The sequence below is a fragment of the Acomys russatus genome, chromosome 31 (genome assembly GCF_903995435.1).
Source record: "Acomys russatus chromosome 31, mAcoRus1.1, whole genome shotgun sequence".
In the NCBI taxonomy this organism is placed as follows: domain Eukaryota; kingdom Metazoa; phylum Chordata; class Mammalia; order Rodentia; family Muridae; genus Acomys; species Acomys russatus.
Genome location: NC_067167.1, coordinates 39,524,156 through 39,551,529, shown reverse-complemented (window position 1 = coordinate 39,551,529; position 27,374 = coordinate 39,524,156). Strand labels below are relative to the sequence as shown.

The window sequence follows — 27,374 nt, the reverse complement described above, 5'->3', positions numbered from 1 at the left end:
GACAGGGTCACCGCGGAGCCTGCGGAGCCTCCGCCGCCAGCGCCTGTGCCCTGTGGCTCCTTGAGTCAGGCCCACGGCTCGGGGTCGCCGCCCGTGCTCCGCCGTCGTGGGTGCGGCTCTGATGCTGCGGCAGGCCCCGGACGCCGGGAGCTCCGGAGGGTACGTGGGCCGGGGCGGGCCTGGGGCCGGGGCGGGGGGCTGCCGCCGTTCCGCGGTCCGCCGCTGCTCCCGCCTCCCGCCAGCATCCCGCGGGACCACTCGGCAGGCTCCGGACGCCTGCTACCCTCCCCGCCTCCGCTGACCAGCCTGCCCGCCTCTTTGCTTTTGCTCTGCGAATCCCGCACACCCCGCGAGTCTCGGCGCGCAGGCCTTTTATTCAAGAGGAACCCGTGTCCACAGGTGGTGGGGTGCAGTTAGCGGCGCCTTCGGTGGTGCTGCCTCCCCAGCGCTTGCAGTCGAAGTCCCCGCTGGGTTAGTTGTTCTGTGCTTGCTTAGTAATTGCCAAACATTTTACTCTCTTGCCTTCTCTTTTTCTTTCACCCTGATTCCCGCTCAAGACTGTTAGGTGAAGAAACTGACGCTTGGAAGAGGCAACTCAGTTCCCGAAGAGTTACAATTAATCGCAAGGAGAACCCAAATCGGACCTCCGTGTTTGGTGGTTGTGGTAGTGGTTGCCTTTCTGCCCCACTTACTTGTTAAGGACTTAGGCTAACTGTGTATCCGCCGCAGCTGTTAGCACGTGAGAGCTAAACACGTCTTTGAATTAAGGGTGATTCTTGGCATAAAGAATAGAAAAGCTTTTCTGACTTTTGCCCCAACACTGAAGTCTCACGTGTCTCTTAACTCCGTGCTCCCAGGACTATCGTGACAGCCGCATAGTCCTCATCTGGATGGAAGCTTGTCGGACTTCTCAGATTCCCAGACCCCCTTCTCACCGACTGAGCTTGAACTTGCTTTTGAAGAAGATCCCTTAGGTGATCGCAGTGGTCATTAAAGTTTGAGGATGGTTGTGTTTGTCCAGATAGAACCAAGGTAGAGAAAATAAGGCTGGGTCGTGAAAGTGTATACCTTTAATCCCAGCATTTGGTGGGAGTGGGGTGGTGGGGTGGTGGTGGTGGCAGTGGCAGGCAGATCTCTGTTAATTTCAGGGCAATCTCGGCTACATGGATCAGCGATAGCTAAGTAAGGAGAAGAAAAAGTAAAGACATACATTCTATGCACTAGCGCTTTAGTAAGATTTAGATACAGAAAGGTGTTCCCCCCCCCCCCACAGTTTTGCTATTTGCAAGACTGAGTTTTTCCTTTTCAAAAAAACAAAAACAAACAAACAAACAAAAAAAAAAACCAAAAAACAAAAAACCCCAAACAAACAACTTTTTTAACCATTTTAGCTTAGCAGCCCCAAATCTTAAAATAGACATCTGTATTCACTGTTTCAAAATTGTCTTGTAAAAAACATCAGTAGCTGGCTTTAGAAGTGAAAGAGCAAACGAAGACACAAGAAATGTTAATTTACTGCTGCCAGTTAAGTCAGTTTGAAAGAACCTTCTGTTTACGCACACAGTTTGCTGTAGTCTAGCCCCCCTATGTAAGCCCCCAGCCCCCAGTTTTCTTCCATTTGTCATGAAGACCCTCCAGTTAGTCTCATTGGAAAGAAGGGGTAGAGTTGCTACTGATCCCAGTTTTTCCCGTTTATTCATTTGGTTATTTGATAAGAAAGTTCAAACAAACTGCTGGATTCACGTATCCTGATTCTTAGTAATTACAGTGTCTTGCAGAGTTTTAGTTAGTTTCAATGTTTTCTTGTTATTTTCTGTGATTGAGTGCTCTGCTTGCGTTTATGTCTGTACACCAAGTGCGTGCCCGGAACTGGAGCTAGAGCTCTAAGCTGCTTTCTAGGTGCTGGGAATTGAACCTTGGTTTTTCTGGAAGAGCAGCCAGTGTTGCTACCTGCCCATCAGCTCTCCAGCCCTACTTGCAGCGCTTTGTTCCCAGGCGTTCCTTTATACACCGGTATAAAGTTTCAGGCTCCAGTTTGCACCAGAAATCATTTGATGTGCATAGATCTCGGATTTTCCCTCCTAAAATACCTATGATGTTTAGGATAGGGCCAAGGCACTTGAACCGATTGAGGCTGTCCAGATCTACACTTCTTGACCTTAGTGCTTTTGATGGAAATACAACCAACAAACAAATGACCAAACATTTGTGCTTGAGCTAATGCAGTGTTCATTACAGAAAGCGGAGATTTGTTGTTTGTTTTAATAACCTTCAATATGGCTCATTAATTGCTATAGGTTTGCTCAGGTCAGCATTTCAGATTATTTAAAATTATTGTCCCTTTTTGTGTGTGCTCTGTACTAGTTTGGGTGTGTGTGCATTTGTGTCTGTGTGTCTCTTCTCTGTCTGAATGCCTGTGGAGGTTGGAGGTCAAATTTAAGTGTCTTCTTCCATCTCTTACCACCTTATTTTTTGAGGCAGAGTCTTTGGCTGGACCTAAGGAGCTAAGCTGGTTCCAGGGCTGCACCTGCCTCTTCAGTTCCAGCACTGGAATTGCCAGATGTGTGCCACTGCGCTTGGGTTCTTTGTTGTTGTGTTCTGGTTTTGTTTTTCTCTTTTGTTCTCTCGTTTTACACTGGTTCTTGGGATTCAAATGCAGGTCCTTGTGCTTGCTCAGTGAGCACTTTGCCCACTGAGTCATCTCCCCCGCTCGCGCTGCGCCCCGCCGCCTCTGTCTCTGTGCATTAGGGTGCATGTGCATGTCTGTGAACATATGTGGAGGCGGTAGGTCAACATTAGGTGTCTTCCTCAGTCTCCGTTCACTTTACCTTTTGAGACAGGCTCTGTCACTGAGCCTCCAGGGATCCACCTGTCTCTCCCTCTGCAGCTAGGGTTACAGACGTGCACACTGCACCCAGCGTCTGCACTGGTGTTGGAAAAACAAGCTAAGTTTTCCTGCTTGTACAGCAGACACTTTATCAGTGCGCCCATCTCTCCAGCCCTAAAATTATTTTTTTTACTGTGATACAAATGAACAAATGTTTTACGTTAGCATACAAAGTACTGGATTTCCTGATGTCATCTTCATACAGATGTGTCATTATATGTTGCTCTCATTCCTTCCCATTCCTCTGTTTGAGATCTGCAAAATTCGGAATAGGGAAAGTGTGGTGTGAACCCTGCAATAATCACTTATAATGGGGTTTTCCAGCCTGTGAAGGTAAATATTTCCACCAAACAATTTGAGTTAACTTGATATTGAACACAAAGCTACAAAGTATATTCAGTACATAAATTGGCCTTCAAGTTCTAATTTTAAAAAAATTCATTTTTAATTATATATGAGTGCAAGTGGCCGTGGAAGCCAGAAGAGGGTAGCAGATCCCTTAGGCTTGGTGTTACAGGTGGGTGTGAGCTACAAACATAGATGTTCAGAGCGGAACTTGAGTCCTCTGCAGGACCAGTTTGTGCTCTTAACTACTCAGCCACCTCTTCATCTCATAAGTTCTGCCTTCTGAGCCAAGCAGTGGCGGACCCCTGTCCTCCTGTCTCTCAGAAACAGAAGAGTGTGTGTCCCTTCCCCCACATCCTGTTTTCCTTTTTAGAGTGTGTGTGTGTGTGTGTGTGTGTGTGTGTGTGTGTCATCACTAGGGAGGAACCTAGGGCCTTGCAAATGCTATGCAAGACTTCTTTCATCCCGAATCCTGTTTCCATCTTCCTAACTCCAGCATAACTCTTATTTTAAAGCCCTCTATTTTGACAGGCATGGTCGTATAGTCATGGAATCTCAGCACTTGGAGATCTTTAGCAAGAGGCTTCCTTCAAGTTTGAGGCCGTACAGTGAGGCATTGTCTCAAAAATAAAATTAAGATAAAGTAAAAATTTGTTATGTGAACTCATCAGTCTGCTGAAACATTGATTATTTAAGATCCAGGTCACAGAGTTAGAAAGAGGTGTCTGTCACCTGATACCGTCAAGATATTAATATAAAATGAACTTTTGACATTGAATATCTCTGCCCTGCAGTTTTGGATAAAATCTGTAATGTGAGCTCTGCCTGCTTTTCTTCCCTTGTTAAGAAGCTGTGGTTGCCGTGTCACTTGACCACAGCTCTGCTTGCTTTGGTTGTTGGGTTTCTGTCACTGCCCAATGTTCCTGACTCTTCTGAGGCAGGCCCTCGTTTGAGCCCTTATCAGTAGAGTTAGAAGATTGCAAGTTTTAAGACATTTTGGACTGCAGGCCATCTCAAAGGAGCAGCAAGATTATATATAACATTTAAGGGCTAATATCCATTAAGTAGTTATCCAAGGATGACCGATGAAAACAGAATTTTACAGTATCAAGGTCTGGGCTCTGTGAAAAAGCCCCTGTTGTAGTGTCTGGTTTTTTTGTGGCCCAAGTGTGTGTGTTAACATGCATTAATTTTACTGTATGTAGGTTATGTGTATATTGGTGTACACATGCCACAGTGTACCAAGCGTGGAAGTCAGAGGACAAGTTTGTCTACTGTTTGGGTTCCAGACATGGAACTTAGCTACCAGGCTTGGCAGCAAGTGTCTTTATCTACTGAGCCATCTTATTGGTGCATGTTTTTGTTTTTGCTTTCTGACACAGGATCTCATGTAGCAAAGGCTGACCTGAAACTTACTATATATCAGGATGACTTTGCACTGCTCCCTACTGCCTCTTAACTCCAAGTGCAGGGATTACAGGCATGAGCCACCATGCATAGCTGAGTATTTTGCTTTTCCTATAGGTTTGTTGAGACTTATGCCATAGACAGCATAAAACCTGTGTGTAAACTGATATTTATAAGCAGGAGTATTCAGATTCTGATAGAGGGACCTAAGTGACCACAAATCCTAAACATGGTAGTCTCATCCATGTATTCAGTGCAGTTGTCGTCTTCTTCTTCTTCTTCTTCTTCTTCTTCTTCTTCTTCTTTTTCGAGACAGGGTTTCTCTGTCACCCTTGACTGTCCTGGACTCACTTTCTAGACCAGGCTGGCCTCGAACTCACAGCTTTCCGCCTGCCTCTACGTCCCGAGTGCTGGGATTAAAGGCGTGCGCCACCACACCCGGCTGCAGTCTTCTATCTTGACTTTTAGAATAGCAAAAATTGCCATAATACTTCGATTTTAAGGTAATTACTTGATAAATGCTATGTTGTTGTAAAGTCTTCTTTTCTTTGAGTTCTTTGAATTTGCTTGGAGATTAAAAATATTAATGTATTTTAGCTGAGTGGAGGTGGCCCATGCCTTTAATTCCAGCACTCAGGAGGCAGAGGTAGGTGGTTCTCTGAGTTTGAGGCCAGCTTGGTTTATAGAGCAAGTTCCAGGACAGCCAGGGTTACACAGAGAAACTTTGTCTTGAAAAATAAAACCAAACAAAGTATTAATGTACCTTATATGTATTTTTTATTCTCAATATGGTATGAGTTAAAGACCATTACTGGTTTTAAGATTTACTTATTATGTATACAGTGCTGTGCTTGCACATACACCTGCACACCAGAAGAGGGCATCAGATCACACTATAGATGGTTGTGAGCCGCCATGTGGTTGCTGGGAGTTGCACTCGGGACCTCTGGAAGAGCGGACAGTGGTCTTAACTTCCGAGCCATCTCTCCAGCCCCCACTACTGGTGTTTGAATTGCTAAGTAGTTACTCTAACACTATTTATTGGATAATCTCACCATTTTTCTTTTGTATCATATAAGCAAGAACTGTATATTGAACATCCACTGTGTGGTAGGCATGGACTATGCTCTTTGATGCACTGTCATTTCACTGATATATTACACTGTTTTGTAGCTTGTGTTGTCAATCTTACTTTACAGATGTGGGCACTGATACAGAATGTAAGGGGTTTCCCGAAATTACAGCTTTTTAAAAAGATTTTATTCATGTGCATGTATGTGTGTGTCTGTGTGAGGGTGTGCCACCAGTATGTGGGTGCCCTGGTAGGTCAGATGAAGCATTGGGTGCCCTGGAGCTGAGATTCCATACTGTTGTGAGCCCCCTCATGTGGGTGCTGGGAACTCGGGTCCTCTTTAAGAGCAGGAAGCACTCTTAACTGCTAAGCCATCTCTCCAGTCCCTCAAGGCACAGTTTCTAAGTGGCCAAACCTAGGTCTGATGTGACTGGGAGACTTCCTGCATTGAATGCATAAAGAATTTGGGAGACACATCTTTCGAAATACTGAAGATAATAGATCTGAAGAAAATAGATCCCAGGTCGGTGTTCTAATGACGACACCCCCACACCTGGTGCTAGTGTTAGGAAGCCCTTTTCTGCGAGTCAGGGTCATGCTGCAGCCAGGCTGACCGGAGGCCTGGGATAGGAAATATCTCCCTTTCCTGCGTGAGGACCATTTATGCTTGTTAACGTCTGTGTGTTCTTTGGAATAAGGCATGTAATACAAAGTCTGGGTTCCTTGACGTTACTGATCTTAAATTTTTGCATTCACAAAAAGTCCGTCCTTCCTTCCTTGCTTCCTTCCTTGCTTGCTTGCTTCCTTCCTTCCGTTTTTTTTGTTTGTTGTTGTTGTTTTTTTGTGACAGAGTTTCTCTGTTTAACAGCACTGGGTGTCCTGAACTCACTTTGTAGACCAGGTTGGCCTTGAACTCACAGAGATCTGCCTGCCTCTGCCTCTTGAAAGCTGTGATTAAAGGCATGTGCCACCAATCCTGGCTCCACAAAAAGTACTTCTTAATGTTTGTTTCTTAGGCCTTATATGTCCTGGATATGTCAGGTTTTCTCAAAAGCTCTGTTTCTTCAAGGCAGAGAGACACACTGTAACCCTAGGCCTTGAGCTCGTGAATTCATGGTCCTCCTGCCTTACCATAGCCTGTTATGTTGAAGTTATAGGGGTGACCTGCCAAACCCAGATACGCCAGTTGCTCATATGGAGAAAAGATATGCTGAATTTAAAAGGAGGGTTTTGGGAAGTAGAAAGACTGCTGAGAAACAGAAAAGACTGGTAAATAAGATTTCATTCCAGTTCTATACTTAGTACCCTGATGACTTGAAACAAATATTTAACTTTCCTGTGATTGTTTCACTATCTGTATCTCCTCAGATTCCATTCTTTCTTCCTCTTGCTTTTCTGATAGGCATTAGAAGATGGCTTACACAGAGGTGGGTTTGTGGGCTTATGTTTAGTTCAGTTTCACCATGATCTCCCAGACCGCTTGGCTGAGGCACAGATAAGCGCACAAACTAGGCCCTTGGCTTCTTGCAGAGAGCCCCCTTCCCCCTCTTTTTTTTTTCTCTTTTTATTTTTCTTCCCTTTCCTTGTCATTGAACTCAGGAACTAAGTACGGTGTGCTAGGCAGGGCTCTACTATTTAGCTACACCCTCACTTCCTTGAATTTGTGATCCTCCTGCCTCAGTCTCCAGAGCACCGTGGATCACAGGCGTGCCACAGTGCTTGGCAAGGGCCTCCTGTGGGGCTCGCCTTTTCCCTAGGAGGTTTTATCTTTTGTGGATACAGTTTGCTATGCGTCCCTCCCCAACCCCCTCCTCCCAAATGAGTAAGAAAAACCCAAGCTGTCAGCTCACTACTTTTCCTTGAGGCACTTGTTTTAGGCCTAGAACTGTTCTAAGGGAAAAAATCCTGGCAGTGTTACAGTTTGACAAGGGGAGCAAAGGTTACAGGCTTGTACGTTAAAGACTTTGATTATTAGAACCTTAGTATTAAAATATGTATTTCTCAATGGGGTTTATTGGGGTATTGAGGGTGACATATGCTCTCTTGCATATGTAAATAACCCTGTTTCTTCCTTCAGCTTATGCTCATTTTATTTTTCACGAGCTCTGGAATTGCCAGTTCTTATTTTCGTGTGTGTGATTTAGATTCATCTGCTTCTTTCTAAAGATACTACAGTGCAGCTACTTTAAAAGCACCATAGCTGGGCGTAGTTGGTGCACACTTACACTCCTAGTTTTTGAGAAGTAGAGGCAGCTGGATCAGGACTCCGATGACAGCTCAGCGACAGCGCGAGTCTGAGGCTGGTCTGCACTGTGGGAGACCCGGTCTCAGTAAGCAAATAAATTAGCAAGTGGAGCCTCGTCTACCTTGGTAGACTAGAATTAATTTTGTCATCCTTTCTTCTTCTTATTTTTATTTTGTTTTTGCAGAATTTAAGAGGATTTTATTCATGCGCATGTCATAGAAGATGAATTCATCCTCCTGTACTATGAATGAAGAGCCTGACGCCCTGTCGGTAGTTAACCAGCTGCGGGATCTAGCAGCAGATCCATTGAACAGAAGGGCCATCGTCCAGGATCAGGGATGCCTGCCTGGTCTTATTTTATTCATGGACCATCCCAACCCCCCTGTTGTTCACTCAGCTTTGCTGGTAAGTTGCTTTTTAATGCTTTGAGTTTTGGTGTTTTAATTTTCAAAGACCTTTGATAACACGGTAAAAGACTGAAAGATATTAGATTATGCCTTCTGTATTTTTGAGTATAAAATATGGAAACTTATTTTCATATGCCAGAAAAAAAGCATTCATGTAGTTCTTTAACACAAATAGCAACATGTTGATTTTGTTCTTTAATGTAAATGGTAGTGGTATAACGCAGATATAAAATGTTTTGATGTTTGCTGTTTTCAGTTAACACGATCTATTGTTTGTTTTCTTTTTGGCATGGGATGTTGTTGTGTGGTCGGGCTGTTCGGCCAGCTCTTGGGCTGTTCATCCTTCGACTCCAGTGTGCTCATGCCACCTCACCACCTCATTACCACTCTCCTTGCCTCCCCCACGCCTGTGTAGTGTGCGTAGCATGTGTTCATCCATTCACCAGTTGACGGGCGTGACACAAGTGAAGGAGGGCAGGTGAGGAAAGAGAAGGTATGCAGGACCAAAGCTAACACTTCAAAAGGAATTATGGGAAACATGGAGGCTAGAGAAACATGCTAAAGAACAGGACCCTTAGGCAGATCCAAAATGGGAGAATTTCTGGGTGACATAAATGTGGTCCCTTCAGTAGTAATTGATATAAAAAAGAAAGGCAGCTGTAGAAAAAAGTGAAATGATGGTAGGAACCTTATAAATTTTGAGGGATCTATCAGTCAAATGTTATTTGTACACCTGACTTATATCCTGATTTAAACAAATCTATCATAAGCAGTTGTTTAAGTGGCTGGAAGTGAATGTGCAGCATACAACAGATGACATTAAAAGGTCACTGTGAAGGCCAGTGAGGTGACTCAGCAGTTAGGAGCTCAGGATGCTCTTTCATGGGACCGTAGGTTGTAGTACACAGGCATATATATAAGCAAAATAGCCACATATGTAAAATAAAACAAAAAATGTAAGGTCATTATGGCCAGTAAGATGGCTTAGTGGTGGGTAAAAGTGCTTGTGACCAAGCCTGAACTGGTGTCTGGACCCAGATGTTGGAAAGAGAGAACCATCTTCTACAAGTTGTCTTGTGCCTGCCAGGCATTGGGTTGCAAGTGTATGGACACAGCATAAATAATGTAAAAATTAAATTTAAAAACTCAATGGTTTCATGTGTGGTGATTAATGCTCTCACGTATAGTGGCATAAACCTTTAATCCTGGCACTTAAAAGGTAGAGGCAGGCATATATGTGGTAGTGACTTATAGGCCAGTTAGCGCTGTATGGTGAGACTCTGTTAAAGCAAAATAAAAATGGCCGGCTGTGGTGGTATTATTAACTCTATGACAAAAATGAGGATACTACTTTTTAAGAAGTCATTTGTGTAGAATTTTATTAAGATAATTAAAAACTAGGCCAAGAAACACTTAAAGAAATGCTCAACGTCTTTAGTCATCAGAGAAATGTAAATCAAAACGACGCTTGAGATTCCATCTTACACCCATCAGAATGGCTAAGATCAAAAATTCAAGTGACACCACATGCTGGCGAGGATGTGGAGAAAGAGGAACACTCCTTCATTGCTGGTGGGAATGCAAGCTAGTACAGCCACTTTGGAAATCAGAAAACTGGGACTAGGACTTTCTCAAGACCCAGCTATTCCACTCCTTGGAATGTACCCAGAAGATGCTCCAGCACACAACAAGAACATTTGCTCAACCATGTTCATAGAGGCCTTGTTCATAATAACCAGAACATGGAAACAGTCTAAGTGTCCCTCCGTAGAAGACTGGATAAAGAAACTGGTACATTTACACTATGGAATACTACACAGCTAAAAAACCAAGGAATTCCCGAAATTTGTGGACAAATGGATTGAACTAGAAATGATCATAATGAGTGAGTTAACCCAGAAGCAGAAAGACTCAAATGGTATATACTCACTTATATCTGGACACTAGCCTAAGAGGCATGTCCCATGAAAGTCTTTACCTACCAGGAAAGTGGGTTAGATGTGAGGACGTCTCTTTGGGACTCTAGGTGAGAGATGTATGGGAGAATGGGGAAATAGAAGGATCCAGAGGGTCCTGGAAACCTACAAGAAGAACATTATGATGGGCAGATCTGGGCCCAGGGGCTCTGCACAAACTATGGCACCAACCAAGGAAAATACGTGCAGTCAACATTGAACCCCTACCCAGATCTAGCCAAAGGACAGGACATTCTCTACAGATGAGTGAAGAGTGGGGACTGACTTTCCCATGAACTCTGGTGCCTCATATTTGACCACGTACCCTTACTCCCTGGTGGTTCTCAGGGGAAGGATAGCAGGCTACCAACAAGAGACTTGATACCCTGTGATCATATACAGAGGGAGGAGGTCCCCTCAGTCACAGTCATAGGGGAGGGGAGTAAGGGGAAAATGGGAGGGAGGGAGGAATGGGAGGATAGAAAGGATAGGATAACAATTGAGATGTAATATGAATGAATTAATAAAAAAAAGAATTAAAAACTAATTTTGGGGCTGGAGAGATGGCTCAGAGGTTAAGAGCACTGCCTGTTCTTGCAGAGGTCCTAAGTTCAATTCCCAGCAACCACATGGTGGCTCACAACCATCTAAGATGTTATCTGATGCTCTCTTCTGCAGATAAAGCACTCATATACAATAAATAAAACAAATAAATCTTAAACAAACAAACAATGTCTTCTGCACTTGGAAGGCAAAGGCAGGTGGATCTCTGAGTTCAAGGCCAGTGTACATAGCAAGCTCCAAGATGGCCAGGTATACATGGTGAGACCATCTGTCAACAACCCCCCCACCCCCAAATAAAACCAACACATAAACAAACAAAAAACCAAACTAATTCCTTAGAGGTGTAGTGAAATATTTACAGATGAGATGTTCTTTTATGGTCAGTTATGATTATGGACAAGAGAGCAGTGAAACCAGATTGTCAAGTGACTGAAGCTGAGTGATGGATACATGGGCCACGTGGGAATCACCACACACTTTCTTTGCTTTTGATGCTCTGTATTTCTATAAAAGCTTAAAAGAGACGGACCATGTTGATAATCTTAGCTCATAAAAGGAGGCAGGAGGATGAGGAATTCGAGGCCAGTCTAGGTTACATGAGATGTGTTGCTTTGATCAGATAACAGGCAGAAGCAACATAAGGAAGGAAAGGGTTAGTTAATAATGGGAAGGCATGGCAGAGTAGCTGAGTTCATGAGTTCATGGTGGTAGACTTCTTACGTCACAGGAAATGTGAAATCCCTGAATGGTGGCTAGGATGGGTAAGCCAGCCAGCTCCCCCCCTTAATTTAGCCAGGCCATCTCCAGTCTTCTAAATAGTGCTACAAACTGGATCAATTCTTCAACACATGGCCCTTTGGTGGGGGTGGGGTGGGGGAATGGGGGGTGTTCCAAATTCAAACCACAGTAGTATTTTTTGTTTTATTTTGCTTTGTTTTGGAAGTAGAATCTCCCTGTTACATGAAACCTGTCCTGCCTTACCTTCCTTAGTTGGGGGATGACAGATGTGGTTCCTTCACAGATTGCTGGAGTACATGACTTTTTTGAGGAGGATTTCGTAAGTTTAGAAAGTAGGAAAGACTGTTTACTGTGGGGGAGGGTGAACTGCTCAGCAGTGTTGACCAGTCCTTAGTGCAGTAGTATCGGATTGATAAGGTCTTGTGGCTGGAGTATTAAACTGCTTTTCTTCCCACTTCAGGCCTGCTAGGGCTGATACTGTGGGTAGAATGACTGCAAGGCATTATAGGTGCCAGCTTGAGCAGTGAGGGAGCCACAATGGAAGGCTGGAATTAATGAAAAACCAGAGGCCAATGGGATGACGTTCTAATAAGGATAACAATCAAATGTGAATTTTAAAGTTCCCCTGTCATAGTATAACTTTGGAACTTTGTTTTATTTCAGTGGTCACTCCCACTTTAATAGTATGTATTTGTAGCTTGTCCACTTTCAACATAATTGTACGCTTTCTGTGGTGAGACTGATACAGCAGCATGTTCCCTTTTCCCCCATCTTGGTTTCTTCAGTTTGTTTTTGTCTGCGGCAGAGTCTCACTTGAACTCACAAGAGACTTGCCCGCCTCTGCTGCCTCTCAAATGCTGGGTTACAGGCATGGGCCACCACACCCAGTTTCAAATACTATGTTTCTTGCAAGTTTGGAGGAGTGTTGGGGGAGGGAAGGGTAGGAATTGGAGTGCTGTTGTCCTGTAGTCCAAGCTTGTCTCCAACTCTGGTTTTGCTTTGAGACAGGGTCTCATTTAACCTGGCTGGCCTGGACCTTACTTTGTAGACCAGGCTGGCCTTGAACTCACAGACTTCTGCCTTTCAAATGCTGGTGTTAAAGGCATGTGGCACCATGCCTTTGCATTGCCTTCAACTGTTAATGCCCCTCCTTTACCTTTCTCAGAGCTGGAGTTGAAGGTTTGTCTCACCACAGTCAGTTCCAAGTGTCTTTTCTGTTTATTCTCATCTTGACTGTTTCTGGCGTTCTTCATTCCTCTGTAGACCAGGCTGGCCTCAAATGCACAGAGGTCCGCCTGCCTTTGCCTCCCGAGTGCTGGGATTACAGGCGTGTGCCACCACTGCCTGGCTTATAGTTGACACTTAAAAATCTTGATGACTCTTTGTGAATTCCACTCATCCACCTGTCCCTTCATATCTGCCCCCCACTCATAAAACCTTCTGCCCCAAAAAGAAAACAACAAACAAAAATTATAAAAAAAGGAAAACAAACAGAAAATCTGGCCGTGGAGGCTGTGGTGTGTTACACAGGACACCCTTTTGCACAGACATCTTTACTTGCAAATGTTCATTGCAATGAGTCATTGCTCTGGTTTGGGGCCGTTGGCTTCTTGTACGCTGTCAATGGATCCTCACTGGAGTCCTTTCGGACATCCTCATGTTCTCTGTCATGGAGATGCTGCAGCTCTGGATCTGCAGGGACAGCTCCTTCACGTGCTCTAGCAGTTCATAGATGGGGTAGACGTTGGGGTGGGCCAGCTCAAACCCCTGGATCTGGGCCTGGGTGGTAGATGAGTATGTCAGCTTGCCAGCTCTCCTGCCTGGGCTAGCTCACCCAAGTGCTGCAGTTAGCAAGGGGCTGGGCCAGCTCTCCCTTTCACACCCTCAGGGCCAGGCCACCCACGTGCCCCTGCTATCAGGGCCAGCTCTACCGTGGTGCCCAGGAGAGGTGCATGGCCCGCTCTCCAGAGTACTGCAGCCAGTGAGGGGTGGGGCCGGTTCTGCTCAACAGTCCTTGGACATCAATATAGACCCAGGCAGCAGCCCAGACCAGGGGCATCTATAAGGGCTTTGGTGGTAAAATAGGCTACAGACATTGACACAGACCCCTGCAGGGCCAGGGACCCAGATATGGCCGTCAGTGGCAGCACAGACCAGGACCTCACCGTGGCCTCAGGTGGTAGCTTAGGTACTCACATCAGGCTGCTCCTCACTACCCTGATGTCTTCAGTTACACCTCTCTTCATGGTGCTGAGACCCATCCGCGTTCTCATCTCTCCATCACACACGCTTGCCATCGTACTGGTATCTGCAGGTGGGCCATGTGGGTGGCAGGCTGGTCTCTGAGGCTGACACATTTTTATAAAGACCTGGCACTTTTTACTTGAAAGGCAGAAGGCCTAGTGGGAATCTGAAGGGCAAGTAGGCTGAGGGGGCTGTGAATGACGACCGTGAGGTCTGCACGACAGCAGCGCTGGGGGGTGAGGGGACGCCAGCAGCCCCGAAGAAGTAGCCTGGGACGGAAGTACTGTAAATGGTTATTGGGAGAGAAAAAGTTCCTGAAAAAGTTAGCTTAATGCATAGAGAACTGTGACCATCTTTATTTATTCTGGTGTTTTGAGACAGGGTTTCCTGTAGCGCACGCTGTCCTGAAACTTACTATGCAGTGAAGGCTAGCCTCTGACTCACAGCCGACCCTCCTGCCTCCTCCTGCCTCCTCCTGCCTCCTCCTGCCTTGTGGTGAGATTACAGGTGCAAGCCACTCCGCCTGGTTTTTTTTTGTTTTGATTTGTTTGTTTTCTATTTAAAACATTTGAAAGTTGTAATATGTAGTAAAACAGGAGGCAGTTCATCTTATAAAGTTCACTGTATGCTTTGTCCCCAGCAATTTATTTTAATTAATGTATAAAAAGCATCTAGAAAAATGATGGCTATTGGAATTACTTTTTGAGATTGATAAGTGGAATATAGTTCCTTGTAAAATGAAATGATAAATAAAGTGGTGTTCCTAGGTGTTACCTAATTTTGACCTTGCAGATAAAGTCCCAGTGTTCAATTCACAGGGCACATTGAGTTACCACTACTCCTTGGAGGGTATTCTGAACATCACATTTAAAGGAGACTTCAAATAAGTTGACACTGAAAATAAAAACACTTATTTTCTTTTTCCTCTTGCAATGAGTTATAAGTGGCCTTTTTGGAGCAGCCTGGATGCGTGCACTGACCTCTGTTTCTGCTGCAGGCACTCCGATACTTGGCCGAATGTCGTGCGAACAGAGAAAAGATGAAAGGAGAGCTGGGCATGATGCTAAGCTTGCAGAACGTCGTGCAGAAGTGAGTGCGGGAGGCCGTGGCCTGAGGCACAGGAGGTGGGCTGTGGAAGCTCACTGATGACGCCTTTAATCTTCTTTCTTAAGTTTCAAATGTTATTTAGAAATTTTACCTCTAACAAAAGATAGGCTTATGTAGGTTTTATGTCCAAAATATCCTGCTAGTGAATATTAGTTTTTTGTGTAGCCCTAACTGTCTTAGAACTAGATCTGTAGACCAGGTTGGCTTGAAAATAGACATCTGCCTGCCCCTGCTTCCTGAGAGCTAGGATTAAAAGTGTATGCTGCTATTTCTGACTGTTAGTTTTGTTTTTATTGATAAACATGGTATTAATAGTCCTTGGAAATATTTTATTTAAAATATTGACATCAATCCTGTCATTTTGGGATAATAACAAATCTTTCATATCCTAGGACATTTGTAGCTGATGTGGCAGAAACAGGGCAACAAAGGTTTTTGTTCACATTTCAAGACAGCTGAGTATCCTTGGCTTTTAGTATTTGTCATTTTCTTCCCACGGTGCAGAGGATGGAACTCAGGGGTTTATGCATGCTACTCAAGCATTCTCTCAGCTGAGCCATATTCCCAGTTACTCATTCATATGTATGTATGTATGTCTGTCTGTCTGTATGTATGTATGTATGTATATCTTTTTTTTTTTTCCTTTTTGGTTTTTCGAAACAGAGTTTCTCTGTGTAGCGCTAGATGTTCTGAAACTCTCTCTGCAGACCAGACTGGCCTCAAACTCACAGAAATCTGCCTGCCTTTGCTTCCCAAGTGCAGGGATTAAAGGCATGTACCACCACCACCCAGCAAAAACCACTTCTTTTATTTTTATTTTGTGTGCACTGGTTTTTGCCCACATGCTCATCATGAGCATGTCTGATCATGGACTTACAGACAGGCATGAGCCGCCATGTAGGATTTGAACCAGGGTCCTCTGGAAGAATAGTTCGTGCTCTTAACCGTTGTGCTGTCTCTGCACCTGGCTACTTGCTCTTCCTGAGGACCCAGGTTTGCTTCCCTCCACCCATGTGGTCACTTACAAATATCCAAAATGCCAGTTTTAGGGGACCTGAACTGCCCCTGTTTTTGGCCCCTGTGGGCACCGTGTGCATGTAGTACATATGCATACGCAGGCAAAACATCCGTACACACAAAAGTAATAAAATGTTTAAAAATACCAAAATAATGTTGACAATTTAAAATATATTTTATATTTGAACTTTAAAAATTTAGAGTGAGTTTAGGTAACATACATTTAGCCTGTAATTTCTTACCCTTGTTGGCTCGACGATGTAGTAAAGTGTGTGTATATGGAAAAGACAAGTCAGTAAAGTGGGGCGGCCACTATGAAGTTACTAAGAGGAATTGATGACGTCACTGTGACAGGTCAGGGAAGAAGATCTAAGATAAGGCAGAAAGGCTGTGGAATAAGGCCGCAGTCATGAAGAAGGGTGGGGCAGGCTGGGCAGAGAAAGTCTCTAGATTCTAGCACACATTTGACAAGAAAGGAAGCAGACGGGCAGAGTCTCTGAGTACAGTGTAGGCCTGATAGCCGCAAGCAAAGAATGTTAGAGCAGTCCTACGCTGAACAGAAATGACAGGTCTTACCAGGGGCTGCTTGGGAGAACATCCCCTGCCCTTGGACATGTGATGGTTCCAAAGCTGCTGTACGTGGCACCATGACTGTAGCAGAAGAACAAGTCCTTTATAATGTTCACTTATCTGATTTTACATCCATCCATCCATCCCACCTTCCTTTCTGCCTGTCTGTTTAGCATAGCTATATGCCTGGTTGTAGCGGTCGGGACATCCTGAGTAAGCTCTTCTAATTGCTGAGCCACCTCCCTCCCTCCGCCACTACCCCCTCCGTAAGGCTTTTTTTTTTAAAGGGGCATCCAAGCAGTGTGTCTGCATGGCTTCTGAAAGTGATTTATTTTTTCTTTAATTTGAATATTATGAATATTTATTACATACCTGTTCTAATTTGATCCCACAACCTTGTTAGTAGTGGAGATACAATGATTGATGAATAGATAAGACAGACAGACAAGGCAGTTTATTTGAAGGTTCCTTTTCAAATTTCTCAAGTGTTGATTTTTTATTTACTTACTTATTTTTTGTTCTAGCTCTCATTTCAAGGTTGGGAAAAGTCAGCTCTGTTCATCAGAATAAGCCTCAGAAGCATCTTTATCTGAATGCAGTGTTGATACAGCTAGTCTAGTTGGCCTAGGCAGTCGGCCTGCTTAGTGTTACGGACAGGCCGACTACCATGCTACCTGGCATTTCTGTGGGTGCTGGGGGTCCAAATCTATTTACTCTTGCATGCTACATACTTTCCCTACTGAGCTGTCTTCCTGGTCCTGTTAATAGTTCTTTAAGTGGCATTGTTAATATGCTTGCCAGCAGTTTTCATCTCATTGGATTTTTAAAAAAAATTTTTTTCATTAGATTTTTTTAAACATTGAAAAATACCTGCATTGCTGCTCTCTGCCTTTACCAGTGAACTTTAAAAATAACTTAAGCTATCTGAATCAATAGAAGAAAGATGATTTGAGCAAGTGGTAGTAGTGGTCCAGAGAAACCTGGGCCTCGTAACCTGGTCTTGTTACTTGGTTTTCCATTTAATGATTTTAAGTAAATTTACTTTTATGCCATGCTAGGATGGATTATGAATCGCAGTGAATCATGTTTTAAACGAAATTAGGGGACGATTGTTACAGCCTAGCCAGACATGGTGGCTCACTGTAAGTGTCTTAGTTAGGGTTTCTGTTGCTGTGAAGTGACACCATAACTGTAGTAAGTCTTATAAAGGAAAGCATTTCATTAGGGCTGGCTCACAGTTCATCACGGCAGCGAGCATGGTGGTGTATAGGCAGACGTGGTGCTGGAGAAGGAGCGGAGAGGTCTGCATCAGCATCAACAGAGAGACGCTAGTCCTGGCTTGAGCACTCCACACCTAACCGCCCCGCCTAGTGACACACTTCCTCCAGCGTAGCTGTGCGGCCCCTTCCAGTCCGCGGGGGTGGGGTGGGGTGGGGGGAGACGTTGTCATTCCGACCACCGCCGGGAGGTAGAGAGTGTTAGCCTGGACTGTGGACAGAGTTGAGGGGGACTGTGCAGGCTGAGTGTTCCCTACGTTATGTAGCCAAGGAGAACCTTGAACTTCCGATCCTCCTGCCTCTGCCTCCTGAGTGGTTATGACAGGCGGGTGTCACCGCACCCTGTTTCTGTGACATGGAATTGAGTGTGGAGCTCCGTGCGTTAGACAAGCGCTCTGCCATCTGAGCTACAGCCTAGTTTCCATTATTGGCTGTTGTAAGACTCACTGGTGTTTCATCAGGATGAAGGAAACAAAACTCACCAAAGCTGAGAAGTACAATTATAGAACTAGTCAAAGTGACCTTCTATTTACGTGTTTCTTTTCAAGGACCACAACTCCAGGAGAAACAAAACTTCTGGCCTCAGAAATCTATGACATTCTTCAATCTTCCAATATGGCTGATGGTGACAGTTTTAGTGAAATGAATTCACGTAGAAGGAAAGCTCAGTTTTTCCTGGGAACAACAAACAAACGCGCCAAAACAGTAGTTCTGCACATAGACGGCCTGGACGACACGGTAAGACTGAGAGATGTGGTTGGTAAGATGGCAGCAAGGAACTGTCACCACACGCTTTTTTTGCAGTCACTTACTAACATTCTCTAAGGAAAAGTTGCATATTAATATTTTATCCTCTTAAAAATGGGTCATCGTATGGTAAAAATAACAGCTAATCAGCATACATAGCATTTTTTGTTTTGTTTTTTGTTTAGATTTTCAAAACCTGGTTTCTCTATGTTATCTTGGCTGTTGTGGACTCGCTTTGTAGGCCAAGCTGGCTTGGAACTCACAGCGACCTGCCTGCCTCTGCCTCCCGAGTGCTGGGATTAAAGGAGTGTGCCACCAAGCCCATCTACATAGCAGTTTTAAATGTACATGCTCCTAATAGCAGGACTTAAGATAAAACATCTGAACTGACAGACATGCAAGAAACAAACAGGTCTGGTTACAGCTGTGTGTTATTATATAGCTGAGTTATAACTTAACTAATGTCAAGTGAGCTAGGACAAACACCGTTAGGTCCTGGGTTCATCTACACTGGGGCATATTCCTGCATCACTTGTATGCTTTCCTTCAGGTGCATATGCTGTACATGTGTGTGCATCGCTTTGTGTGTATTCCATCCAGTGCATATGTGGTAGCATGTATGTGCATCCCTTCGTATGCACCCCATCCAGTGCATGTACTGTAGCATGTATGGGCATCCCTTCGTATGCACCCCATCCAGTGCATGTACTGTAGCATGTATGGGCATCACTTCGTATGTACCCCATCGAGTGCATGTACTGTAGCATGTATGGGCATCCCTTCGTATGCACCCCATTCAGTGCATGTACTGTAGCATGTATGGGCATCCCTTCGTATGCACCCCATCCAGTGCATGTACTGTAGCATGTATGGGCATCACTTCGTATGTACCCCATCGAGTGCATGTACTGTAGCATGTATGGGCATCCCTTCGTATGTACCCCATTGACTGCATGTACTGTAGCATGTATGGGCATCCCTTCGTATGTACCCCATCCAGTGCATGTACTGTAGCATGTATGGGCATCCCTTCGTATGTACCCCATCAAGTGCCTATGCAGCACTGCTTTGCTCATCCATTCATCAGCTGGTTGTTTCTACCTTTGAGTTTTTGTTTTTTGGTTTTTTTTTTTTTTCTTTCACATGTTAACATCCTTTTGGGTACATACCTCATCTGAATGGTAATTTTTTTGATGAGCTGTCAGATTGTTCACAGTGGCTGCACAATATTTTATTTCAACCAGCATTGTATGTAGGAGGGCCACTTCCCCCACATCTTCTTCAGCCGTTCTCAGTTTCCAGCTGTCCTAGTGGACTTGAAGTGTTTCTATGGTTTGATGTACATTTTCCTGATAACTAGCAGTGGAGCGACATTTCAGAAGTGCATTAGTCATTGTTTCGGTGGCTGAATGGGGTTTATTGTGTGTGTCTTTTCACTTGTTTCAGGTTGGTATTGGCGGGAATGCTCGTTTCCCCCTGTTCTTTGACCAGCTTTCAGTGGTCTTTCTTACTGAGTTCTCTGAATGCCGTGGGTGCTCAGAGTCACGTGCGTGTCCTCTGCAAGACAGTTATGTACTCTGAGCCATCGCTCCAGCCCCTGTTTTACACATTTTTTTAAACTGTCAAGCTATTTGGGGTTTGCTTTGTGGGCAGCTTTTTGACCATTAGTTGATGTTTTATTAGATCTAGTCATACTTTTTTCCCTTTCAGTAGGGTTTGGTTGTTGTGCCTTTATAGTAATGTGTACATTTCGTTGCTCATACTATGTTGGCATACAGTTATTCCTAGTGCTTGTTTGTGTAGGCTGAGAGTGTCCTTGAACCGAAAATCCAAATTTTGAAATGCTTCAAGATCCAAAACTTACATTAAAACTTTTTTTTCAAATTTACTTATGTGTGTTTTTTATTTTATTTTTTAATGAGTCCTCTGCCTGCATGTACACCTGCATGCCTGAAGAGGGCATCAGATCCCTTTATAGATGGTGATGAGGCACCACCATGCGGTTCCTGGGAATTGAACTCAGGACCACTGGAAAAGATGCCAGTGCTCTTAACCACTGAGCCACTGCACTCTCTCTAAGATTTATTAAATATCAGTATCCTACTAAAAGAGGCTTTTTGTTTTTTTAATTAAAAATTTATTTCAGATTTTCAAATTTTATTTCATGTGTATGGATGTTGTTCCTGCATGCATGTATGTGCACCCGAGCCTGGCCCTTGAGCCCGGGCCTTGAGCCCGGGCGCTGGAGTTTATGGATGTTTGTGAGCTGTCGTATAGACACTAGGGACCGCTGCAAGGACAGTAGTTGCTCTAACCTGTAGAGCCATCTTTCCAGCTAAGGATTTATACTTTTTGAATGTCCAATGTTCAACTAATGAAATTTACACAGCAGTATAAAATCTACAAAAAAAAAAAAAAATAAAAAAATAAACCCTCCCAGATCTGAAACACTTTGATCCCAAGACCAGATAAAAGGTGCTTAACTTCTCGTAACTCTATTTCTATAAGGTCAATAGTAATAGTTCCTTCTTTACCCTGAGCTTAGTGATTGGAAGTTTTTCTCAAAAATGAAAGCTTTATCAATTTCATTGACCTTTTCAAAGAAACAAATGTTCTGTTACATTTTAAAGTTTTTTATTTGGGGTATGTGTGCATATGACAGCCAGAGAACTTGGAGGAGTTAGCTCTCTTCACTTTGTGGGTTCCCAGGATCAAACTTAGAGTGTTAGACGTGGGAGCAAGTGCTCTAACCCACCGTGGCATCTCGCTGGTTCTGTGGTGTTTGTTTTGTTTCTTTGTTTGTTTTGAGAGCTGGTCTCACTTTGTAGCCCACGTTGATCTTGAGCTCAGGCAGTTCTATTTCAACCTTAGGAGTGCAGTGTGCCACAATTTAGGAATGTGCTGCTATGCTGGCCCTGAGAACCAGTTTTTTAATTAAAATTTTTTTTAATTTAATTTTTTGGTTATTTTTATTTTTTTATTGTTTATTTTTTGAGACAGGGTTTCTCTGTGTAACAGTCCTGGCTGTCCTGGACAGGCTTTGTAGACCAGGCTAGCCTTGAACTCAGAGATCTACCATCCTCTGCCTTCTTGAGTGCTGGGATTACTGGTGTGTCCCACCACCTCCTGCCCCAACTTGTTTTTTTAAGGACACCAAGGTTTTATTGAGAAGTAGAGTAACAGTTCTTAGCAGCAGGGTGTAGTCCCAAAAATGGGTTGCCAAAAACAACCTTTTGAAAAAGATTTGTCTCATTTTAGATTTTTTCCATGCTCTCAATCTGTTACTCCTTCTAGTTGCTGCAAAGCAGCTATCCGTTTTCTTCTCTTTCTACCCCCCTCCCCCGTCCACTGTCTTCGTCCTTGTCCCCTTCCCCAACTTCCCCATCAAGTTCTCAAGTAGCCAGAACTGACTCCTGAGTGCATTCCAGCTACTTCCTTCATTGCTGCAACTTTCAACACGGAAGTTTCCAGCTCGATTTTCATATGTACAAAATGTCCTCTTAATTTTTGTTTTACAAATGGTTTTGCTTTTGATGGATATGGGCTGTGTGGTGACCTCCCTCCACTGCACTGTAAGATAGCCAGCCACACACTGTCTTGTGTTTGGAGTTTTTTGTGTTCAGAATTCTGCTGTTACTGGTACTGTTTTTCTTCTCTCCTCTTCCTTCCTCACTGCTAGCTTTTAGATGTTCTCTTCTGCCACTGGTTGGATTCATGTGGGCTTTCCCTATGTCGAGGCAGAGGAGACTCTGAGCTGAGGGTCTTTTATAGCTGGCTTTGCCTCACGGAGCTGCTTGAGTGGTAGGGTTGTACTCTGTAAGTCTGACTTTGAAGTTCACTGGCTCGCAGGAGCCCAGTCTTTTGTTTGTGTTTATTTTGTTTCAGTTTTATCCAATTTCTTTGCTTTGTGAGTTTAAATTTGTGGCAAATTTGTATTGATTTTCTTATCATATCTTCAAAACCAATTTTCCTCCCTTTTCTCTGGCTCTGTCAGAGACTCTAAATTATGTGTTGTGTGCCACTTGAAATTTCTTCACAGTTTACTGGTGTCCTGTGTCCTGTTCATTTCATTTGTTTTTCTCTTCCATTTAGGATAGTTTCTGTTTCTATATTCACTGATTTTCTTCTGTGAGTGTTCAGTTTGTAGTTATTCTCCTCCAGTGTGTTTTTCATTGTGAGCGTTGCTTTATAGTATGTTTTGACGTTTGACTTAGGAATTTTCATGTCATCTCCATAGCATGTTTTACCATATCTTCTTGAACATAGAAAATTTTCAGTGGCCCTGTGCACTAACTCTACTACCTGTATTATTTCTAGTATGCTGCTTTTGTTGGGTGTTTCTACTTCAGTGTAATGTTTGTGTGTTTCTTTCAAATGTTTATTAGATATGGCCAGATATTTTGTGCCTTGTAAAACACTGCATGCATTTATATGCATAGCCTTTAAATACTCTTCAGTTTTATTCTGTTTTGTTTTCCAAGAAAGCATTTCTCTGTGTATCCCTCGCCATCCTAGAACTCACTCTGTAGATCAGGCTAGCCTTAAACTCAGAGATTTGGCTGCTTCTGCCTTCTGAGAACTGGAATTAAAAGTGTGTGCGACTGCAGCCTGTTCAGCTTTATTCTGGACCACAGCTCAGTTACTCCTTAGTAGTTGGATCTTGAGGTTTGCTTAAGGTTTTGCTCTGTAAGACCGTACCTTTCAACCGAGGGATGACTCTGCTGCACTGTTGTGCCAGGACCCTTCTGTGTGTTTTCTTCCTACTTAGTGCATTTTCACTTATTTTTTAGTGCATATCATTTGATGATGATGCGTTCTTCACCTAGTGTGAGCCCATATAATTGTTGTTCTGTTCCTCCTAGTGGGTATTTGCTCAGCCTCAGGGTTGCTTCCTCACACACTTGCAGTAGTGGTCAATCAGCTTGAAACGAGGCCCTCTTGACCATTGATTAGCTGTCTGTGTGACCCCTGTCCTCCTTGGTTCTTCACTCTCTCTGCCCTGAGAACTCTAGTTGCTTTAACTGAGTTCTTAAGTCTGTGCTCAACTCAGGGAGGGTGCTGAGTTCTGGTTGGTTTCTGTTAGACTTTTTGCTGCTGTGTCAAAATATTTAACAGAAATAACTTAGGGAAGGAGTTGGTTATTTTGGCTAAAGTTCATGGTTCCTGAGCCCTGATATTTTGGGCTTAAAACAAATGCTGTGTCAGTGTAGAGGTGGTAGAGGAGCCTGGCTGCCTCAGAAGCAGGGATGCCTGCTGGGGCTTTCTTCCCCCTCCCCTCCTTTCTTCTTTTGTTGTATATGAACAACAGTTACTTTTTAAAAGCTAACACAAAAATCCAAAAGGGGCTAAGGTGATAGATAGTTAAGCAGATAGAGTACTTGGTGTGCAGTCATGAGGACGTGAGTTGTATCTTGTGTGTGTGCATGGGATGTGTGCATGTGTGCACATACACAAATACATACATGCCTAGTCACCCTCCTCTCCCATATACACCTCACACGCAAACCTAACTAGTCACAACAGTCTAGGCCAATATACAGTAAGATTAAGATTATGCTTGCCAGCTAGGCGCAGTGGCACATTTCTGTCCTCCCAGCACTCAGGGAGGCAGAGGCAGGGGGATTACTGTGAGTTTGAGGCTAGCCTGGTCTACAAAGTGAGTGCAGGACAGCCAAGGATACACAGAGAAAACTGTCTCGGAAAACAAAAACAAGCAGTCTGAAATATTGTCTGAAATACAGCTGAAGTGATGAGGATATTCTCCTGAGGGTCAAAGCAGAGAGTTATTTCTTAATTACAGGACAGTGGGGATAAAAAAAGACAAATAGAAGGAGATGTGGTGAAGTGGGAAACAGGATATTAGCACCCTGCCTTAGAGCATCAGAGGGTCTGTGTTATATTGTAAATAGCAGGAGAGGAAAATGAAATAAAAAAAGGATATTGGTATTGCTTGGACTGCAGTGGAAGGCATTGGGAATGCCATGAATGAAGGATGAAATAATATTGATAAGGGACAGTGAGTCCAACACTGAATGCTTTTAGTTCTAACTTAAGCCTAGAGGTGTTTTTCCAACATTTTATTTTATTTTATTTTATTTTATTTTTTTTTAAATATTTTTATTTAATTTTAATTTTTGTGTGTTGGTGTGAGGGTATCAGATCTTGGAGTTACAGACAGTTGTGAGCTGCCATGTGGGTACTGGGAATTGAACCCGGGTCCTTTGAAAGAGCAGGCAGTGCTCTTAACCACTGAGCCATCTCTCCAGCCCTCCAACATTTTATTTTTATTGATAATTTGGGAATTTCACATTATTGCACCCCATCACATTCACTTCCAGTCCTCCCAGGTCCATCTCCCCTTTGTAATGCCCCTCCCCCTGCACCCTGCACCTCCCCACCCCCCCCTCCCAAAAAAAAAAAAAAAAAAAAAAGAAGAAGAAGAAAAACTAAAACAAATCCAAGTTGAGATTTTAAAAAACTAGACTAGAGGCCTAGGGAGTGAACGTCTTAGCACACCTTAGGTCTCTGTCACAGTTGCCGACTCGGTCTGGTCATGAAGCTGGAGTCAGATGCCGTGTCAGCAGATGCACGGGGCTGCCTCAGCCCAGCTGCACGGCAGCGCCAGGTGGACTGCAGTGTGCTCACTTAAGCGTGAGGAACCTCTGCTTCTGTCTTTGAGCACTTTGTTCTGTTACTCATTTGTTCTTTTTCTGATAAAAAATAGCATTAGGTGACTTCTTAGTGATTATTAAAACTACATATTAATGTTAAAGTTTGAGCAGGATGGTGGTGGTGCGTGCCTTTGATCCCAGCAGAGGCAGGCACATCTCTGAGTTTGAGGCCGGCCTGGTCTGCAGAATGAGTTCCAGCACAGCCCGGGCTACATAGAGAAACCGTGTCTTGAAAAAACAAGCAAACCATCCATAAACAAACAAAGTTTGAAGTGTGCCAGGAATTACTGTTGTGTTGGAACTTTGCCTCCCTTCCTATCCAAAACCAGCCCTAACCAAAAGCACATAGCCAGGCTCCATGCTCGTCATAAGATGACAGTGCTGCTGTTGCTCCTCTGTTACATGAGCGTAGGTGGACGAGCATGCACCTTCAACATTCAACTTCCTGCAGTAGCCAGGGGAGGAGTAAGCCACTGTGGAGGGGGACTGTAGTTGGGCCATGCCTTAGCGCCTAGGCATGCAGTCGGCGCCGCCATGTAGGTTTGTGTCCTTTGCTTTTTGGTGTCTTTGCAGCAACAAAACAAGCACTAGCGTGTGGTTCACTGTGGCTTAAGTTGATTTATTTTCTTTCTGTTTTAATAACCGTTTGTTTTCATTTTTTCAGTCTCGGAGAAATCTATGTGAAGAGGCGTTGTTAAAAATTAAAGGTGTTATTAGCTTTACTTTTCAAATGGCTGTTCAAAGATGTGTGGTGCGAATTCGTTCAGATTTGAAAGCAGAGGTTAGTACTTTCAATGACTGAATACGCCTGAAGTTATAAATAAGTAAACCATCATTCAGAATTGTTCCTTTTATCCTGGCCCAGGCTTTGGCATCAGCAATAGCATCAACCAAGGTCATGAAGGCTCAGCAAGTTGTGAAAAGCGAGAGTGGGGAAGAGGTACTTGTCCTTTATGTTACTTCTGCGGGCGGAGCTCTTGATTATTTGCATGATTAGTGCAGTATAACGGTCCTAGAGGATAGTTATGAAATGTAGAGGAACGACTGTATCTTAATTAATAGTTATTGTCTTAGTAATGTAGAGAGAGCTTTTCTGAAGTTCAGAGTCTTCTTGTAAAGGAAGCTTGTAACTCAGTGGAGATGTGATGCAGACGTTATGTGTAAGTAAAGGATGCAGTTCCCTCATATTCCTTTATTACTGTTACATGTAAGTAAAGGATGCAGTTCCCTCATATTCCTTTATTACTGTTACATGTAAGTAAAGGATGCAGTTCCCTCATATTCCTTTATTACTTTCTTTCTTACTTGAACTAGTTTTGTTAATCCAAGAAAATAAGAGTGCATCACTTTGAATAAGTAGATACTGTGAACACCAGCTCTGTGCTGAGGAGGAGTGGATCTGTAAGCTGTGAGCTCCTTGGGCTTCCTACAGCTGGCACTGCAGGGGTCAGCGTGGCCCTGCACCCATTTCACCCATAGAGAGGCGGGTTACCCCTGACTAGAACCCAGGCCGACTGCATGCTAGAAGACAGCTGAAGACTGAGAGCCCTTGACAGTGCTGGGAATGAGCATGGTGCTTAGGATGGGGATGTGACTTAGGACATGGGTGTGTACTGTTAGCTTGCTTTGTAATGGCTCTTCCTGCTTCTCTGTGTCAGATGCTCGTCCCATTCCAAGACGCCCCCGTGGAAGTGGAAGAGAACACAGAGCTGCCTGACTACCTGCCTGAGGATGAGAGTCCCACAAAGGAACAGGACAAGGCAGTATCCCGGGTTGGCTCACACCCTGAGGGTGGAGCCAGCTGGTTGAGCACAGCCGCAAATTTTTTATCCAGATCATTTTACTGGTGACTTCAACTTCAGTTTGGGGCTCAAGGACTGTGTGAACCAACAGGGGCCAGCGTTCCATTGTTGTGATGAACTGTCAAGTGCAATTTGCAATAGATTATCATGGAACCTTTCTAGATTACATGACTGTATGCTGCATTTTACATTTTGTTGGACATTTCCCCCACAGGATAATGGCTGTAGGTAAACAGGACCGAGGCTGCAGGTGGAATTTGTTTATGAAGGTATTTTGGTATTGTTTTCCTTTGCTTAATTGCCTCACTTTTTGTTTTGT

The 27,374-nt window shown here is 43.9% G+C and overlaps 1 protein-coding gene across 1 annotated transcript; it reads left to right on the top strand.

Annotated features, from left to right (window-relative positions):
• On the top strand, positions 1 to 27,374 carry Armc1 (armadillo repeat containing 1). Its single transcript, XM_051172804.1, has 7 exons — positions 1 to 159; positions 8,141 to 8,361; positions 14,862 to 14,953; positions 18,384 to 18,573; positions 25,918 to 26,034; positions 26,119 to 26,193; positions 26,912 to 27,374. Exons 2-7 carry the CDS (start codon positions 8,179 to 8,181, stop codon positions 27,101 to 27,103), a joined length of 849 nt encoding a protein of 282 aa, XP_051028761.1. The 5' UTR covers positions 1 to 159; positions 8,141 to 8,178; the 3' UTR covers positions 27,104 to 27,374.